Raw genomic sequence first — 20,186 nt, forward strand, 5'->3', positions numbered from 1 at the left:
TACCAAGATGCGCACCTTGCAGAGATCTTTGCATACGTACTAATTCATGTGGTCCGAAGGTTTATTGCCACATGGAAGCTATGAGACAACATTCATGCACCACCCTACTTCCACTGTAGAGAATCATGAGGAAGACTCAAGAGGCAGCAGTTGCACCATGTGCACAGATTTGTCCTTGCCATGAGCAATAGATTTCCCCTTGGGACAATCCTTTTTGCCATGACCGCTTCCTAAACATTGAAAACATAATTTCTCCTTGTTAGCTTTATCAAAGTCCTCAGGAGAGAGAGAACCTCTGGACCCCTTGGGTTTTTTAGATGCTCCTAAATTGGCTACTATAAATTTCCTTTTATTGTGCCCATACTGTGTGCGTGTATTACCATGTGTATTAGTAGGCACGTGATTATGATGTGACTTCTTTTCATCTGGATCATCGTGAATATGTGCTTTCACTATGGCTTAAGTGTTTTAGGGTCTTGGGTCTTGACGTGCTTCTTAAGCTTTGGTGTCAGAGCACGTATAAACCCCCGTACTTGATGAAAGGTATCTAGGCCTTCCAACTTGAGGATAACATCCCGATAATGAGATATATATTCAAGTAATGATGGCTATTGGCCCATGGAACACGTGTCCCAAGCCGTCCAATTCCGATCTGCCTCATTTGTAGGCAAGAATTCTTTGTGAAACATAGTTTCAAAAGCTGCCCAACTCTGTGGTATGATATTCTTCTCCTTGAGAGACATCCACCATTTGTAGGCCTTGCCTTCCAGAGTTAAACGTGTTTGCAGTGCTCTCTGCGTCCGAAGTAAGCGGTAAGGCGTGAATTCCATCCCACTTGCTGAGAAAGATATTCACTGCATCCTTATTGTGGTCTCGGTCTTCTCCCTTAAAATTCGGTGGTTTGGTGTTTTTCAACAACTCATCCACCTCTTTTGCAGTGAGAGTGTGCAAAGCAGCGGGGCACATGTACCTTGTCCATGATTAGAAGGGCCTTGCCCCTGTGTAGCAACATGCTCATGCATGTGCATGTCAGCGGGACCCTTGGACTGCTGTTGCATTAACTGGATCACTAGCATGGATAATTTAGTGACGTTTTCATTTAAAGATTTAAAATTTCCTTCCATGATTGATATGCGTGTCTGAAGTGCACGAAATTCTTGAATATCGAGCAGTTCATAAGTGTCGTCACCTGTCGTAGCGTCGCGGGCACTCTCCATGAGAGCATCTGGCCGCGAGCCATCATGGGCAGGATCAGGCGTATTTTGCTCAAAATCAAAAGTCATATTGATATCTGAATCCATGGTGACACAGTGCAGTGAAAGGACTAGCAAGAAAAATACCTAATGTCAACAATATGTGCCGTAGATGTAGGATGTACCAAAACTGGTAAATACCGATAAAGAATCCCATTGATATCGGTAATTAGCCTTGCTAATTTCATTCGTGCTCCAATTGACACTGAGGATGTAATCTTGCTCCCGGTTCCAAGAAAACAATCCGATAGTGTAGGTGTGCTTGCCTTGAGCACCCGTACTGCACTGGTCTTTGTATTTTGGAGAACTTGAAGACGACTTGAATGAATTTTTGAAAAAATTATATGCAGTATACGCAGCAGAACATGAACTTTTGCTTGGTATTTCCCGGCCTTGCCCTTGCTTGGCCCTGTCGGTATGCCGAGCTTCACCCCGAAGCTTCACAAGAGGGAGGGGGGGTACCCTGCTGTGGGTACTGACCCTTGGTTGTGTAAAAAACTTGAGTAGCCACTCCCAAAGGTTGGGCGCCCACTGGGTGTGAAAAAATATCGCAACACGGGCGATGGCGAGCTCGCAAGTAGCGTGAGATGGGAGTTTTGCTCACCCCACCTTGGGTGGTGGTCGAAAGCACCTGCCACAGGCACACAAAGTGCTCAGCGCACCCGCGCGATGCCGTCAAGCCCGAGAGGGGGGGATTTTGTGCAGGTCTCGTTTTGGCCCCTTCTCCTCGCAAGCGGGGTTTCCCACCCAGTCTTCCTTGTCGTCCTCTTCACAGGGGATGAGTTCCACGGTGCTCTTGACCCCGACATGCAAAACATGCAAAGTTTTGTGTGGCTCTCAAACACCATGCTTGTCCTTTCCCAAAAATAGGAACCTTGCTCTTGATACCAATGTTAGGCAAGGGGAACTAGAACCTTGGAGTCCACCTCCCAACCACCCACTATATAGCATGGCTCCTAGCCCTTTGCCCTAGTTGGACTCCCTTTCCACACTGCCTAGCCCAGTCTTGCCCTTGTCTAGTCCGGCCTTGCCATTGTCCTGACACTATCAAAGAGGTCGAGTATAGAAAAGACACATCCGAAGACATTGCCTCACAATCTGTGAAAACTTAGAAGACTAGTGATGTACCTTCCACTAACAGTGATCCAGTTGATATGGTAGAGAGCAATAGTTAGGCTTTGAGATGATGTACTAAATCCTCCCATCCACCTTCCACTAGCAGTGATCTAGTTGATAGGGTAGAGAGCAGTAGTCAGGCTTTTAGATGATCTACTAAATTGTATCACTCGATTGTGTTAATGAGACATGGGTCTGAGACCATAGGGGACTGGATCATGCAACTCTCCACCCAAACTTGCTATATATAAACTCATAGCATGCTAAAATATAGCACCCCTTGACCGCATGTCCGTCCTAGCCCTTGGCCTGGCCGGTCTTACCCTAGGCATGACACAAAAATTTCCCATCGTTGTAGTCATATACAACGATCACATGCAAATATACCAGCCTTAACTCTTCTTGAACAAAGTAGCTGATATTATAGCAGAAGCGTAAACAATGTGTCAGTGGAAAGAAACCCACCATAGTGGCCTCCATGCATGCATATCAAGAAAATAGAGTGATAAGCCCTTGGCTTTCAAACGGTCCAACAGTTTGAGCCGTGCCATACGTGCCTTGCACGATTTGTAATGGCATGGATACATCATAGTTCGTTGTTGTCAAATGTTACTGTGAACTTATATTGTGTTATTGCCAATTTTTCAAATATGTGTGCCATTATCCTGGATCCTAAGTCAATGGATATAACTTTGGCAGGAAAAAAAAGCCTTGCTTTCCATGAAAACAGTCAAGGCACTTTCTTTTCACAACAAGAAAATCATGTTCAATTTAAAGGTTAAACACAAAAAACAAATAAGAACTTGAGAGTGGCTAACCTTGTCGCCCCATTGAGAAGTTGCCTTCGTTTGGAGCTGGCTCATAGCCATATATGGCGAGAAATTTTGAGTTGTTAGCTAATGTACCTTGCATGCCCTTGTGGCTTGGTTCATACCGATCTCAATAATAAGGAGGTAGACATGTTGCCAAAGTTTTCCCAAGTTCGTATGCTATCAGCATATTCCAAACTTGGAAGCTTCTAGGAAAGATGCTTCAAAGTGAAGCCTTACTTCACATAACTTCATTGAGGAGATGAGACAGAACTGAGCGTGATAGGTCTTAGCTAAGAGGTGCTTGGGTTGACACACAAATGTCAAAGCAAAAGAGAATCGACACTATCAATCTTTCATAGAGGAACGACCTTGCCGAATCATGCAGCTTATTGCGAAGCATAAGATTCTCCAATACTACAAGAATGGCATGAAGCTTAGCTATCAAATGTCATCTAACTACCAAACTTTTCTTGACCAAAGAAACATTTGCTTGTCAAGTTGGCATTGTACAGTATCTTCAAGATGGAGTAAGTTCAAAAATGAAACTTAAAATTTAAGGTAAATATAGATTTTATGTGACCGTCGCCCTTAGCATCGGAAGTTGTAGCATCTTGTCATGTGATTGTCAATGTTGGAATCGACTCATAGTTGTGGATGGCAATGTGCTTTTAATGTTTTTCATGTTCTTATTTTGCTCGCACTGTGGAAAATTGTAATGCTTTGGAGTGACCATGCACACAAGGCATATACATGGGTATGGAGCTGTGCTCTTGCAAGCCTACTTTCCCCATCCGCTTGATAGCACAAAGAGGACATATCAAAAGGAATATTGACCAACGACGACATGTATGGCCCAATGGACTTACAACCTTGTTGTCGTGCAATGCAAGCCATGCCTGCCTTAAATGTTTTGCCATGTTGCACCGACAACGTGTATTGCAAAAAGGCTGTCATGCCAAACATTTGTGTAACCAACAAAAAATATACTAACAGGCCTTGCCATGCTAACAATTGCTAAGTATCCAAGAGCTCCCTAAATCAAGAGCTATCTCCTTGAGATACTGAAGCATTGTCGGCTAACCTTGCTTTTGCATCAAAAGCTAACTGTTTGAAAACCGCCTACATTATAAAATCATACATAAAGCTAAAAAACTCATGAAAGTAGGGCTAACCTTGCTTTTGCATCAAAAGCTAACCGTTTGAAAACCTCCTACATTATAAAGTCATACATAAAGCTAAAAAACTCATGAAAATAGGAAATCTCAAAGCTAATGATCGTAGTCAATCGAGGTGATTTGGCCGATGCATTTCATGGGTAGAAGCCATGCTTTGTATCGAGATTGTTCCAGATTCAAGCCTTGCTTGACTATGGTCTTCAAACCAATACTTGGTCTTTGCTAACATTGCATTCAACCATGTTGTGCTTTTGGTTATGGTCACAAGCCTTGCTTGTGCCTTGAGTGCTTAAATTGCACAATTATGGAAAAATTTCCATGGCAGCTCACACATCCATCGCATGCCATAGCTATCGAGCATATCCTCAACAAAAAATAAGAAACAATTGCATACCTCATGAAGTACTTGTGCCGACTTGCCTCGCTATCGTAATGATCAGATGAATTTCAATCAAGAAGAAAATCGATAAATTATTCGTCGGATACCATTGCTTGGTTCACATAATAAATCAATTATTTTTCAGTTGATTTACTACTTCCTGTTGCCGAGGGCCTTGCCTAATTCGCAACGCAAGTCGAAGCTTGTGAAATCTATACATGTTGCTCGCATGCCTTGCATGGTTGTAGTGTATATCCTACTACTCTCATGCCTTGCATACTAGCGCATGTGGCCTTGGTCGAACCCATTAGCCAAAATTTCCAGCTATTGTCGTTGTTGATTTTAAACTTACTGCATAGCCATTGCATGCCCTCACTTTAGGGGCCTTCTCTCCAACCGAGCTTGACTTCAAATACAGATATAAATTACTGAAACTTTACTGTAAAGTTTCTATCAACAAGTAATTTGTTGAGTTGTAGGCCGTGTTATGTGTAAGCCTTACTGCCACAATCTTTACTAGTTGCTAGGACTGTGGCGGGGGCCCTTGACCAAATTACAACCCCAAAAAAAGGAATTTTTTAACTTTTTTTTTTGGGTTTGGTGTGAAAAGAAGCTCTCAATAGCTTCAATGGAATGTAGTGACCTGCGCAAGGGCTGAGGAGAAGACGATGCGTAAGGAAGTGGCCAGCATGGCGCCATGTAGTGATGAAGTTTGCTCCTTAGGCCAGCTCTGATCCACCAAACCTATCTGCACTCAGAATGGTGGAGCTTGAGATTTTATGCTTTGTGTGCGCAAGGGGCACATGCTCGCCATGGAAGGGGCTGCTCATGCGACCTTGCCCCCCTTTTGGCCCCGCCATGAAAAACTCTCCTGTGATGACCATGACCTTCAAATCTTTATCACTGCAGTACCTCCAGCCCAGAAAGAGAGAGAGAGAGAGAGAGAGAGAGAGAGAGAGAGAGAGAGAGAGAGAGAGAGAGAGAGACAGAGAGAACATGCATAGACATGCAAGGCCACCACCTCCATTTGCTTTTCCCCTCCTCCATAGCTCCCCTCTCTCCTGAGCTTTTGTTACCATATACAAGTGGTAGTGATGTGTGTGAACACATACATCACTACCACATTTACAAGTGGTAGTGATGTGTGTGAACACACTAGGACTGCCGGGGCATTTTTGCCCTCTATAGGAGGTTTTCTCCCCCGTGCATTGTATATACGCCCATCACTTAGGGCTATCCATCTTTCCATTGCACACTATGTAATACAATCTGTATTGTGTGCCTTGAGCTTCCTTCGTCTTCTCCGAGTTGTGTGTGTTTCTCTGCAACCCTAATTCCAACAATTGGTATCAAAGCAGCTTGCGTCCTCTCGAGCTTAGTCGTTAGCAACTCTAGCAAACACTTACTCATTTTCTCCGATTTCAATGAGCTTTGGTGAGCGTTCTCGCAAGTCTACTTAGATTTCTGATTCGGGCTCATTTCGGCCTCCGTTTCCACTACAAGCAGTACTACACAGGCTATTTCATCATTTTGTGCAAAATTTCTGTCAGTGCCGTTTTCTACATAACATGAGCCTTACAATCTTCTACAATTTGTGTTATATAGCACGTGTTGTTACCACTTCGTTTCTCCTCTTTTCGGGCAGTTTTCACATCACGTGCAACATTTACCATGGTTGACAACAACACAAATGTGTTCAAGTTGTTTGTTGCTGAGGACAAATTGGATGGGGACAATTAATCTATGTGGGCTTACATGATGCAACATGTTCTTGTGTCAAAGGGCACCTGGAATATTGTGCAAGGCATTGATGTACGTCCTGGTTCTGAGGATGTAGGCGATGTTGAGGATGTGGAAGGTCTTGCTGCTATTAGGGTTGTTTTGCCTACGGCAGAACAATCTCGTTGGGATGTAAAGGATGCGCAGGATCGTGCATTGATTTCATTGTCTATGAAGCGCACCATTGTTCCTCACATTCATTCAGCAAAATCTGCAAAATAGGCTTGGGATATTCTGGTTGGCCTTTATGCAAGCCGCAATGAGGCTAAAATTGCTTTGCTGCGTAAAGAGCTGGAGTCGAAGATTATACATGACGAAGATGATATGGACACTTTCCTTGTTGGTGTCAAGGATATCAATGAACAACTTATTTCTGCACGTGAAGTCATTTCAGACAGTTCCCTTGTGTAGACTGTTCTTGATGCCTTACCAGATTTTTGCTAGTACTTGGAGACTTATGACCCAAGGAAATCCTGAAGTTGTCAAGTTTGATGCATTATGCACATTGCTCTTGCAAGAGTCACTTTCCAAAAAAAACAGAACTAGGCATCGTGCAATTGAATAGGATTTTATTACTTCTCAAAGAAAAGGTGGTAACAGCAATGCAACCACTTCTTATGGTTCTACTACGAGTGGCAAAACTTTTGTTCCCAATGCTTCTAATGGCAGCACTTCGTCTGGCAATTCTGGTGATAAGGGCAAAAAGAAGATGCGTTGCCATTATTGTAAAGCTAATGATCACTTGATCAAGCAGTGTCCTAAGTTGAAGGCCAAAGAGGCTAAGAAGAAAGAGGGTGGTTCCACTGCAAATGCTAGTTCCACTACAAATGCAGCCATTGTTGAGTCGTCTGTGAAAGGAGAGTGTGATGCTGATGTTGATGCAGAATGGGACTTTTAGTGCAAAGTGCACTTAAAATCCTGATGTCTATGATGCATGCATGTCCGTTGTTGCTGCAGATTCTCATGGGTGGTATTTCGACAGTGGTGCTACAAAGCACATTACCTCACATCATGAATTGTTCACCTCTCTCGAGTCTGTTCCTCATGGGAATTTAGTCACTTATGCCAACAATGCCTCTTATCTGGTTCAGGGAGTTGGAAAGATTGTGCTTACTACTGCAAATGACAGTTCTTTCACACTTGTTGATGCACTTTATGTACCTGGGATCAAGAAGAATCTTTTGTCTACATCTGCACTTGCTAGACTTTGACTTGTAGTCAAATTTATGGATGATAGATGTATAGTTCATGATCTCAGTTTTGGTGATGAAATTGTTACATCTGGCCCGTCCTTCGATGTGTAGACAGCCACAAATCAACACTCTGGGAGTGTCGATATCCTCAGCACCTGCAGTCGTAGGCCGAAAACCCCAAATTTGCAGAGTCGGATCTGCACCCGCTGAGACCACGTAGTCGAAAATGGCCTGCGCAGAACTTTGTCGAAGCTGAACGATGGCCGAGATGACCTCAGAATGAAATTCTGACAACACTGAGCCCTTCACGGTCACCAACGAGATTTGGGGCCGTGTCTTCACCTGTCGAATTTCACTCCAATCTGAGCTGGTGACTCTAGCCTCCTGCAGTGCTGCCCCGAGCCTCGATCTGAGCTCTGATACCAGTTGAAGGAGTACGAGCGGAAGTGCGACGTGAGAGAGAGTGCGAGAAAAAGAGCACGACGATATGGTGAACTCGCTCTACTGTAATGTGTAGAGCATAGTGAGTTCTTATTAGGTTTTTACAAAAGAATATGTGTACATACCTAGCGGCCCGCCCACTTACCTGGGCAACCACATTGGGCTTTATACCCCAACACACTTCGCCCAAGGCATCGAGGAGGGCGACCCAACACATACATCTCTATCCTCCAACCGGGACACTTGTCACCATATGAATAACGTATATTAAGTGGGTGTTGGTCCCCTACCTCCTGAATACTCACATAGGCATGGCCTTCATCATGGTCAATATTAACTTTAATGTGATAATATCCCTGCAAACCATCAATATGATGGTAAACACCCAACAAAATATACCGGCGATAATAATGGTTCCTGTTTACAAAAACATATTCAATGTTAAATCATAAACTACATAACAAAAAAATATAAACCATTTTCAATAAGTCTCATTTCACCATATTGAACAACTTCAAAGGCTTCAATGATGCGAACAACATCATCAGCATGTAAAGGCCCTCTCCAAAATCATGGATCTATAACAAAATTGTATAACTCATGTGAACTTTTTTGTAAAATAGTTTATTATTATAGACAAAATAGTTAATTCCCATAGACAAATGCTAGTGGTTGCATGTACATCTGTAATGGAATTAGCCTATTCAACTTGAGAATAGCGGAAATTAATGAGAATACTTTCGAGAAATAACTTTGTGAGCATAGCGGGTAGACATAATTGAAGATAGCAACATAATCATAGCAATTAGTTAACTTGGCATGAACAATACTTTTGCAAGAGAGAATTTAGAGAACATGACAACAGTTGAGGACCGGATTTATGTGGAGCCGGTCCCCCCTCCAATAGGCATTTGTATTATGATTTCTCCCATTAAGAGAGACTTGTTACAATACATTCTTTGTGTTCCTTGTGACCTCGGTGATGCAATGAAGATGGAAAGCTTCATGCATCACAATCATAGCATAACATGAACTTGAAGAAAGCTTTAATTGTCCCAAGCCTCAGTCCCAAGACCTCAAACACCTTCGAAGGTGGAGAGAGCTAGCAGGGAATGAGGGTAGGGAAGAGGAAGAAGAAACATTTCATAGGAGAAAGAACTAGTTCCTCACTTATCATACTCTTGTTGCTAGCATACATAATAGCATAGTAATGAAGAAGAAGGAGATGACAAGCTCAAGCATTGAAGCATGGCTCTTGGTTGGATTTGCACTCCATAGCCAAGAGTGTTGGTGTAGGCTCTCAACCTCTACTTGCTTGGAGAGGGAGCTCTTGCACTTTGCATAGCACACAATGAGAGTGATTGTGAGTGTGTGTGGGTGAGTATACCCCTCAAGCAAGCCCCTAGCTAGCTTGGGTCGACCCCCCCTTGTAGCTCATGCTTGAAGCTCATTGGACCCTCCCAGGCCTAGCCAATCATGAGCAGGAGGCATTACAAGCAGCTGGGGTAGCCTTGAGACAAGTGTCCCCCTTTCCTTTTTGAGAGAGAGGGCTAGATAAATGCTAAAATAATTAGATAATTCATGTAATTTATCATTGGACCCCTTTGAAGCTTAGCCAATAGGCTTCAAGCAACACATGAAGGTAACATGGGTAGGGGCATGGTATGTGTCCTTGCTGCCTCTTCAAGTTGGGGCTTCCCTTGGGTGTGTGAGTGGGTGTTCTCTCTCTAGCCCCTAGGAAAAGGGCTCACCCCCCCTCTTGTAGGAATGCTTTTGACTTTAGGTGATCAAGCACCTTACTCACCAAGCATGACAAAGCACTTGAACTAGGGGGTGTTCCCACAAGCATCTCAGGCAAGCTTCTCAAGGCACCTCAAGTACCTTAATCATGCAGCAAGTCAAGCACCTCAAGCATGGAGCCAGTCAAGCACCTCAAGCATCTTAATCAAGCACCTCAAGCATGACAAACACCTCAAGCACGACAAGCACCTCAAGCAGGACAAGCACCTCGAGCTTGGGCCGGGTTCCCACCTCAAGCTCAGCCCTAGCTTACCTAAGGTCAAAGGACTTTTACACACATTTATTGGAGGTCTTCAATGAAGCTAACCCTAAGGTCTTATGCTCCATTGGTTAGCCTTGCTCTTTGATAGACCATCTCCCTTTTGGGCCCCTTTACCATTGGCCCCGTGTTGAGATAGATCTATAAGCACATATCTATATCCTAACACTTGTTCCCGTTTATTCTCCCACATTAAGTGATCAATTTAATATGAGAAAATCATTTGGGTTGGTTAGATATTAGATTTTATGACATTACCTCTCTCTTGAAATCATAGTCGTCCTCGACTATGAGGTAGAAGAGATAAAGTCTTAGTCATTAGTCAATCGTATTTAGCGGGTAAAGGACCCCTTTTTACCCTACGACATCTTTCCAAGATGGATGACTAATCCATTTGGTGCTTGGGAGACATAGGTGCCACAAGCATGTCTGCTCTTTAGTCCATTTCATTCTCCCAAAGTAGAGTGACAAATTCTACTTGGTGTTTGAGAGACGTCGTCATCACAAACATGATTCTAATCATGCATACTAGTTAAATTTGTGCATAATTAAAAAGAGGACTAGTCATATAAGACAAAAACATGAATCATTTAAAAGAAATTTGTACATTTGCTTACTCTAATGTAGCATTGTAAGCATTGACAAGGTTCATACTATCCTTAAGTTGTACTCCTTGCATCCATTTAGCATCTTCAAAAGGATAATTTTTGAACTTAATAAGATATCGTCGGATTATCTTACCATGTCGTAGTACCTTGTCTTCATGCCGAAGGACAGCTTCGGGTTGTAGCACCTCTTCTTGGTCTTCGACTTCGGGAGGGTCTTCAATAATTGGTTCAATTGGTGGCTCTCCTTTGTAGGGCTTAAGTAAGCTTACATGAAAGGCATTGTGTATAAGCCAATGGTTGGGCAACTTGAGTTGATAAGCCGTCTCATTGATAGGCTTTAAGATTTGGAAAGGACCATAGTATCTTTTTGCTAGTTTAGCATAATACTTTTGATGGCCCGTAGGATTTTTGTCCGTCGTTTGCTTTAATCGAACCTTAGGAAACTTGAGTAAGACCCAATCATTTTCTTTGAACATTAAGGCTCTTCTGTGCTTATCAGCAGCAGCTTTTTGCCTTTGTTGAGAGATGGCTATAGCCTCCCTAATCTTTTGAAAAGATTCTTGTAGGTCACGGCTATACTCATCGGCGGCGAAGATCTTCCCATGCACTTTCAGTAGCAAGGGACTTTTAGGTCTCCCCTCTATGATCTCGAAAGGTGCTTTCCCCGTAGAAGTATGTACAGTATTATTGTAGGCATACTCTACTAGCGGTAAATACTTTTTCCATTGTGAGCGTTGATCTACTTCGGTAACATAAGTTTTGAGTAGATCGAGTATCGTAAGATTGGCTATCTCACTTTGGCCATCCGTTTGTGGGTGATAGGCCGAAGAGAAATTCAATCTTGTTCCTAGATTTTCAAAGAGACCTTTCCAGAAATTATTGGTCATTCTAAGATCTCTATCTGACACGATGGATGTGGGTAATCCATGGTGCTTGAAAATCTGAGATATGAAGAGAGTTGCCATTTGGTGTGCCTTAATAGTCTTTTTGACAGGAATGAAATGTGCTTGCTTGCTAAATCTGTCGACTATTGTCCATATTCCTGTATTCCCATGGATAGACTTGGGCAATCCAAAGATGAAATCCATGGATATACTCTCCCATGGTGAATTTGGAATAGGCAATGGCTGGAGTAATCCAGGTTGCCTCCCTCTATCATACTTGGTCTTTTGGCATATGACACATTTTGAAACATACTTTTGTATGTCCACTTTCATGGTAGGCCAATAGAAATACGTCTCTACTCCTTGGAGAGTAGGTTGAATACCTCTATGCCCTACATATGGAGGAGCATGGGATTCATACATAACCTTCTCACGAAGGGAATGAGTAACACATAGCCTATTGTCGTGGAGAAGATAACCATCCTGCAAGGTGAATGGTTCCTCTTTCTTCCCCAAAGGCCGCATCAAATTGCTGGATGAAGGCCAACACTTTGTCGGTAGCACCAAAGGTGCCATCGTAGGTGAGAAAAGAGATACTCTTTCCTCCCTCCTTGAACTTCTTTAGCTTTTGTGACCTTCGCCATGCAGGAAATGATTTGCGATGTCCTCCCCTCTTGTATTCTCTAGGAGAATAGCCATAACTTTCATCGGAAGAGGAGGAAGGTGAAGAAGAAGGAGAAGAGGGTGACCTCTTCCTAGCCCTTTTCTTACTTTGTTTCCTCTCTTGCCTTTAAGAGTGATGAGGAGAAGGACTATAGGTTGCTCTTTTCCTCTTGGGAGGAGTAGGCGATCGTCTAGACCGCCTTCTTCGTGGAGCCACATCTTCAGAAGAACTTAGACTTTCATTGCTTTCTTTCTCTTTGGATTCCTCCTCTCGAATGGGAGAGAGTCTTCTTTTGGGGGTCTCTTCAAGAGGCCTCCTAAGCTCTCTCTCCTCTTGGAGACGAAGGGAAATTCCATAGGCACGAAGTTGTTGAGTAACTTCGGCTTGCAAGGTAGGGTTGCCCACAGCTTGTTGCAACCTAGTCACAAGATAATTCACAAACATGGGAGCATCATCATTAGCACCTTCATGTGCAAAATCAAAGCTATCAATGTTCATTCTACTCTCTTGATTATTGTCAGCCATGTTAACAAAATTTTATGTATGTACTTAGTGTATGCTTTGGCAATTCAAAACCTTAGTTGCCACTCCTCTTAGCCTTTAAAAATTGGCTCTTAAGTATCTACACCCACAGCTCAAAGTGGTTAATTATAGAGAGTAGAGGAGTAGGTCTAACATAGCAGAGTTGCCAAGGGCTAGCTCCTTTCGGACTTCTTATGGCTCAATAATGGTAAAGCCGTAGGCAAGTCTAAAAAGACTCCATTATTAAGTCCAAAGCTCCCGAGGTGTGCACCGTCCCCCACATAGTGGGCTTAACAAAACCGATATTAGATCCCAGTTCCACTTACCCTATTATAATTAACAACATCAACCATTTATAGGCTACTTAAGGACCCCTCTTCTTAAGAAAGAAAAGAGAAACCAAATGCTCTGATACCAATGTAATGGAATTAGCCTATTCAACTTGAGAATAGCGGAAATTAATGAGAATAATTTCGAGAAATAACTTTGTGAGCATAGCGGGTAGACATAATTGAAGATAGCAACATAATCATAGCAATTAGTTAACTTGGCATGAACAATACTTTTGCAAGAGAGAGAATTTAGAGAACATGACAACAGTTGAGGACCAGATTTATGTGGAGCCGGTCCCCCCTCCAATAGGCATTTGTATTATGATTTCTCCCATTAAGAGAGACTTATTACAATACATTCTTTGTGTTCCTTGTGACCTCGGTGATGCAATGAAGATGGAAAGCTTCATGCATCACAATCATAGCATAACATGAACTTGAAGAAAGCTTTAATTGTCCCAAGCCTCAGTCCCAAGACCTCAAACACCTTCGAAGGTGGAGAGAGCTAGCAGGGAATGAGGGTAGGGAAGAGGAAGAAGAAACATTTCATAGGAGAAAGAACTAGTTCCTCACTTATCATACTCTTGTTGCTAGCATACATAATAGCATAGTAATGAAGAAGAAGGAGATGACAAGCTCAAGCATTGAAGCATGGCTCTTGGTTGGATTTGCACTCCATAGCCAAGAGTGTTGGTGTAGGCTCTCAACCTCTACTTGCTTGGAGAGGGAGCTCTTGCACTTTGCATAGCACACAATGAGAGTGATTGTGAGTGTGTGTGGGTGAGTATACCCCTCAAGCAAGCCCCTAGCTAGCTTGGGTCGACCCCCCCTTATAGCTCATGCTTGAAGCTCATTGGACCCTCCCAGGCCTAGCCAATCATGAGCAGGAGGCATTACAAGCAGCTGGGGTAGCCTTGAGACAAGTGTCCCCCTTTCCTTTTTGAGAGAGAGGGCTAGATAAATGCTAAAACAATTAGATAATTCATGTAATTTATCATTGGACCCCTTTGAAGCTTAGCCAATAGGCTTCAAGCAACACATGAAGGTAACATGGGTAGGGGCCTGACATGTGTCCTTGCTGCCTCTTCAAGTTGGGGCTTCCCTTGGGTGTGTGAGTGGGTGTTCTCTCTCTAGCCCCTAGGAAAAGGGCTCGCCCCCCCTCTTGTAGGAATGCTTTTGACTTTAGGTGATCAAGCACCTTACTCACCAAGCATGACAAAGCACTTGAACTAGGGGGTGTTCCCACAAGCATCTTAGGCAAGCTTCTCAAGGCACCTCAAGTACCTTAATCATGCAGCAAGTCAAGCACCTCAAGCATGGAGCCAGTCAAGCACCTCAAGCATCTTAATCAAGCACCTCAAGCATGACAAACACCTCAAGCACGACAAGCACCTCAAGCAGGACAAGCACCTCGAGCTTGGGCCGGGTTCCCACCTCAAGCTCAGCCCTAGCTTACCTAAGGTCAAAGGACTTTTACACACATTTATTGGAGGTCTTCAATGAAGCTAACCCTAAGGTCTTATGCTCCATTGGTTAGCCTTGCTCTTTGATAGACCATCTCCCTTTTGGGCCCCTTTACCATTGGCCCCGTGTTGAGATAGATCTATAAGCACATATCTATATCCTAACACTTGTTCCCGTTTATTCTCCCACATTAAGTGATCAATTTAATATGAGAAAATCATTTGGGTTGGTTAGATATTAGATTTTATGACAACATCCATGTCACTGTAGAGTGGTAGGCCATCTTTAACCAAACAAAGATAAATAAAATAAATCAATCTCTCTTAAAAGTAAACTTAGATTCTTCAAACAATGATCTCGTGACATGTGATTAGCCACTAAACTTACCATAAACTTCTTGACACACCACAACCCCCAAAATTCCCATTGTTACATTTTGATATGTAAGGGGTAAACTCGTGAATATTTCAAAATCAAAATCTCGAAATAGAGAGTTGAAAGGGTTAGGTCCACACTTATTTACCAAAAGCCAATCCCATTTAACAAAAACCCTTCCAAATTTCCATTGTTTCATTTTGATGTACAAGTGGTAAACTCATGAATATTTTAAAAGTAAAATGAAGAGTTAAAAAGGTTCGGGCCACACTTATTTACCAAGAACAAATCTCGTTTAATGAAAATAAATTTTTGATAAAAAAAAGTAAGAGAGAGGATCTTGTCACTGTACCTATCTACGATTACCTTGTCTTTGATGGATGTCGGTCCAAAAAACATAACGTTGAAGTAAATGGCAAGTGTGAGTTGGCTAGCACACATGAAGACAAAGACAAGAATGACAAAGTTGTGGATCAACACAAAGGATCAAAGAAGAGTTGTGAAGGCCAAAGATAAGCAATGGGAGGGTGAAGGGAATCCTCTTGACCAAAAAACGCACGGCAAGTGGCGATAGGGGATGGTTTAGGCTTGATGAGAGGCTTTTGTAGGCCGCATGGCCATTCAAGCCCCTACAAAAGGTCGTGATTCATCTTAGAAGAGTTTGAGATAAAGTAAAAGCCGCCAATATGATAAGTGGCCCATAAGCAAAGAGCTTGGCGGAATGCAATTCAACATTTGATGTGGGTGGGAGAGATCAAGGCTCTTGTTGGCATTTTCTGCTGAAAAGGTTGTGTACATCCTGCATTTTTGAGGGGGGAGTGTTGGCCAAGTGTGGGGGTGGGTCTAGAAAGAACGCTTCCGTTTTCGACTAATTTTTGCAAGTTATCAGAGATGCACACTTGTGGACGAGGCTCCTTGGGGGGATTGAACCATGCCTATTGGCTATTGCCCAAGATACAAAGGGAAACCCAAGAAAGGGCATGACTCATTTGTTGGGAAAGTTGGATGTGATACTTGGAAGTTGGATCCTAGTCTCGCACAATCAGGTTCCTGTGTGATAGTGAGGTTGGATGGTATTGTCTAGGTACAAGGGTGGACCCAAACTAGGAATAGATAATAATAAATAGGCTTGATAGGCTATAGAGGGGGTCGGTAGAGATGATAGGCTAGAGTGGGGAGAGGAGGAGGAGGCGTTTACACACGCGCTCCCCCAACCTCTCTCTCAAGCTGCAGCAGTGTATAGTACACTCACTCACTCACTCACCCACCCACAGAGAGAGAGAGAGAGAGAGAGAGAGAGCGCATACACAGACACATTACGTAGCAACAGGGAAATGCGATTGTCGCCTTTAGCTCAAGCTTTTGCAGCAGGAGGGCTTCTTTACCGTCTCTCACATGATCCGCTCATGAAGCTCTCTTGAAGGGTTTTGTCTTCTCCTTTCTTTTTCTCTTGTAGAAAAGAAAGAATATGCATTTGGGCTTGAAACCACCTCTGTAAGGCCGCCTGTTTCACCATGAGCACCACCAGATTCATCAAATGCGTCACCGTTGGAGATGGAGCGGTCGGCAAGACTTGCATGCTCATCTCATACACCAGCAATACCTTTCCCACTGTAAGTCATTCTTTCTCACTTCTTGGGCGGAAGTTCTCCTTTTGGACACACACACACACACACACACACACACACACACACACACACACACACACAGACTACAGTGTCCTTGTCGTTAGCATAGTCAGTAACCTGGTGTTTTTGGCACTTGCATGCCTAAATGTGAGTGTAGATAGTAGTAGCATCGTGTGAAAGCACAAGTGTCCAATAGTTAAGGTCTTTGAATTCAACATTAGCTTCATTGAGCTCTTGTGTGTCCTTTACATGATTAAAGATGAGCTTCAGTACGCGCAGAATTGCCCACTAGGTATTATAAATTGTGCGTTAAGCCTAGAGGCCCTTCCTATTTGTCAGTTTTAGGTGCTCGTGCCACGTATTATTAAGAAGAGCTACTTCTTCTGATTAGATTGTATGGTTACGGCATCAAACTCTGCTACATTCAGTGAATGATCAGCTTTCACATTCAGTTTTGATGTCATTCTTGACAACTATCATCGCGCTCATACCCTGTGGCCATCCCTTTTGATGGGTTCATGCTCTCCGATGAAAAAATGACATGTTTCAATGTGGCCTAAACTTGATTGCGTGTATGCAAACGAGCACATTTGCACAAATTTTAACTTGCCACTCTTGTTAAATGCATTCATACTCATCTTGTCTAAAATAGGTTTTGTACTTGTATCCTTTGCTTTTGTAAGATCTGAACTATCTACCGACAGGCTACCAGAGTTTCTTGTTTGAATGCATCTTGGAGACTTCTTATGTGGCCTTTGAGCAAGCTTGATACTATCTTGGGGATTGTTGCAGGATTACGTCCCTACAGTGTTTGATAACTTCAGCGCCAATGTGTCGGTGGATGGCAACACTGTCAATTTGGGCCTTTGGGATACAGCAGGTGGGTTCCCTGTGTTGCACGGCAACTTTGACATTTTGATGCATCAGATTTTATGATTTGGGCAACCATTGTACTATGGAAGGATAAAACAGGGAGGTCCTCCATGGGCCGCTCTTTTGCAAGGCAAATATCAACTGCCAACATGCAGATTACACAGTAAGAACTTTGATTGTTTGCTCAGAAATACATGCTGTCAATTGATTTGTCCGAATGTTGCAAGGAGCAAGCTCGCTGAGAAGGTGAATTGGAATGTCGTGGAATAGCAATTTCCTTCTGAATTACAGTTGTATTTTGTCATCCGAGGCCGTAAGCAAGCTATCCAGCTATACGCTCAAAGCAAAGCGATATCTCAATAGGGAATTTCTGTGATCCTGTCTATGGTCACATGGAGTTAGATTTATCCTTGCCCCTAGTGTATTGAAAATGGACACTCGGATTACTGATATACTTAGTCTCATAGTTTGCAGCATATAGTGGGGAAGTTACTTGGATCCATGGCACATCGACAAGGATGATATATGGAATGTGGGCCGTTTTTGCGCCATTGTGTGTTATCCTCCGTCATGTGGCTTCCTTTGACATGAATGAAATGAAGAGCAAAGATAACGCAGCTGTCGAAAGAGCAAACCGATGTTCTGTATGCATGAAATGTGTTCTGTCCTTTAACATGCAACCAGTTATGGAGAAATGCACATTTTTCACCCCCTTTTTACAAACTAAACAAGTGCACACTGAAAAAGGAAATGTATGAGGGTTTCGTAAAGGTGGTTAAATGTATGAAGGTTGCCTTCAGGTGTTAATTTGATTGTCTATTGAGAATATGTTTGTTAAGTATTTCTTTACTTTGGTGTGAGCAGGTCAAGAAGATTACAACAGGCTACGCCCCCTGAGCTATAGAGGGGCAGATGTTTTTCTTCTGGCATTTTCCCTGATTAGTAAGGCAAGCTATGAAAATGTCATAAAGAAGGTGAGATGCTCCTTCCAATGAATTTCTTTGAGCGCAATATTGGCGCTTAAGACAGTTTAGAAGAATTTGTGATAGAAAATGTCAAGTGAAACGCTCTGATTTTGTAGTGGATTCCGGAACTGAGGCATTATGCCCCTGGAGTGCCCGTGATTCTGGTCGGAACAAAGCTAGGTAAGGGCTACACGTTGCAGGAAAAGAGCCTTTGTAAGAGTCATTATGAGTGTGCATGGTCTAATATGTCTGGGATGTGCGCCATTTACTGATAGATTTACGAGATGACAAACATTTTTTTATGGATCACCCTGGTGCGGTACCGATTACGACTGCATTTGTAAGTGTTGTTATGAAAATAAGTTTCTTGACCTTCTCTTTTGGTGGAAATTGCTTGCTTCAAGAGCTTAACATACAGGGTTGGTGTTTTGAAAGTTAGATAAATGGGCTGTTGGGAGGTTGCCCAAAGAGTGCACAATGTGAGAGCTTTTAAGTTTTTTCACCTGCACAGGAGTTTTTATGAAACGGGGTCTTCTCTCCCTGCCCATTTTTTCAAGCCGTCCCCTTGGTTGTGGTTTTGCTAGATAGTAGATGGGGACATTGTTGATGCTTAAGCCTATGTCTTGAGGCTCATCGTTTTAATTGGATGGGCAGGGAGAGGAGCTGCAGAAGCAAATTGGAGCTGCCGCATACATTGAATGCAGTGCCAAGACACAACAGGTCTGTCTGTCCATACAATTGTATTTTATCCATGGAACACATTTTATCTGATAAGTCCTCTCTCAAATAGGCTTTGGATTCTTGTTTTATGATGCTAACATCTTTTAGCTACCTTGTGTTATGTAGAATGTGAAGGCAGTCTTCGATGCTGCCATCAAAGTAGTATTACAACCTCCAAGGCCAAAGAAGAAAAAAAAGTCGCATCAGAAGAATTGTGCGGTGATGTGACTAGACTTTATCAGGATATTAGTACATGCCAATGTCAGTGGACTCCAGAGCTAACAATGTGTGGTGCCCCCCTGTGGCCGCTCTTGTCGTAGATGTGCAAATTTCATTTCGACAATGCGATGGCCAGCAATTTGCACATCTACAATGCTGTTGATAGTGGTTGCTTGGCCTTGTTGGAGGCTGGATGTAAATTTTTTTGAGCTTCATGCAAGACATAGCTCACAAGACTTTATTTTTTGTGCCCTTGCCACTGTACTAGAACTCCATTTATCAAGCTTCACAAGTAGCTCTGCTGCTGCTACATGAAAATGCATCGTTCTTAATTGACGTTGAAGCAGGCCAGTTTGCCTTCTGCTGGAAGTTGTGTGAATGAATCCAAGAAGAGACCAAATTGTGTCTGTGTCTCTGTGAATGCAGGAAGAGCCCAAATTGTATTGGGGGTGTGAGTCTGCGCCCACCTAGATGAGCTTGGGCCATATATGCTGCAGTGGCTTGACCCACATGTGAGGGTGCACATAGGCTCTCATGTATTGCTTGCATGCATGCATACATATACAGACACCTACATGTAGAGTGTACTTGCATTGCTTATGTTTTCTTAATCCTTATGTCGATTGTACATACTTAGCCGTACAATGTACATATGTAAGGTTGGTGTTTCACATGCTCCCCGGGTGCATGTGATTTGAGCTTGCGCACAACCAGTGGCTGTAAAT

General features: G+C 43.0%; 1 protein-coding gene across 1 annotated transcript; it reads left to right on the forward strand.

The window, feature by feature from the left end:
• The first annotated feature begins 16,189 nt into the window (after nt 1-16,189).
• LOC147419511 (rac-like GTP-binding protein 5) lies at nt 16,190-19,822 on the forward strand. The gene is made up of 7 exons (XM_086505288.1): nt 16,190-16,669; nt 17,477-17,564; nt 18,422-18,531; nt 18,639-18,702; nt 18,798-18,862; nt 19,177-19,242; nt 19,369-19,822. The coding sequence occupies exons 1-7, from the start codon at nt 16,571-16,573 to the stop codon at nt 19,468-19,470; spliced, it is 594 nt and encodes a 197-aa protein (XP_086361414.1). The 5' UTR covers nt 16,190-16,570; the 3' UTR covers nt 19,471-19,822.
• Nucleotides 19,823-20,186: the final 364 nt, after the last annotated feature.

The sequence above is a fragment of the Adiantum capillus-veneris genome, chromosome 29 (assembly GCF_014529385.1).
Source record: "Adiantum capillus-veneris isolate H3 chromosome 29, ASM1452938v2, whole genome shotgun sequence".
In the NCBI taxonomy this organism is placed as follows: Eukaryota; Viridiplantae; Streptophyta; class Polypodiopsida; order Polypodiales; family Pteridaceae; genus Adiantum; species Adiantum capillus-veneris.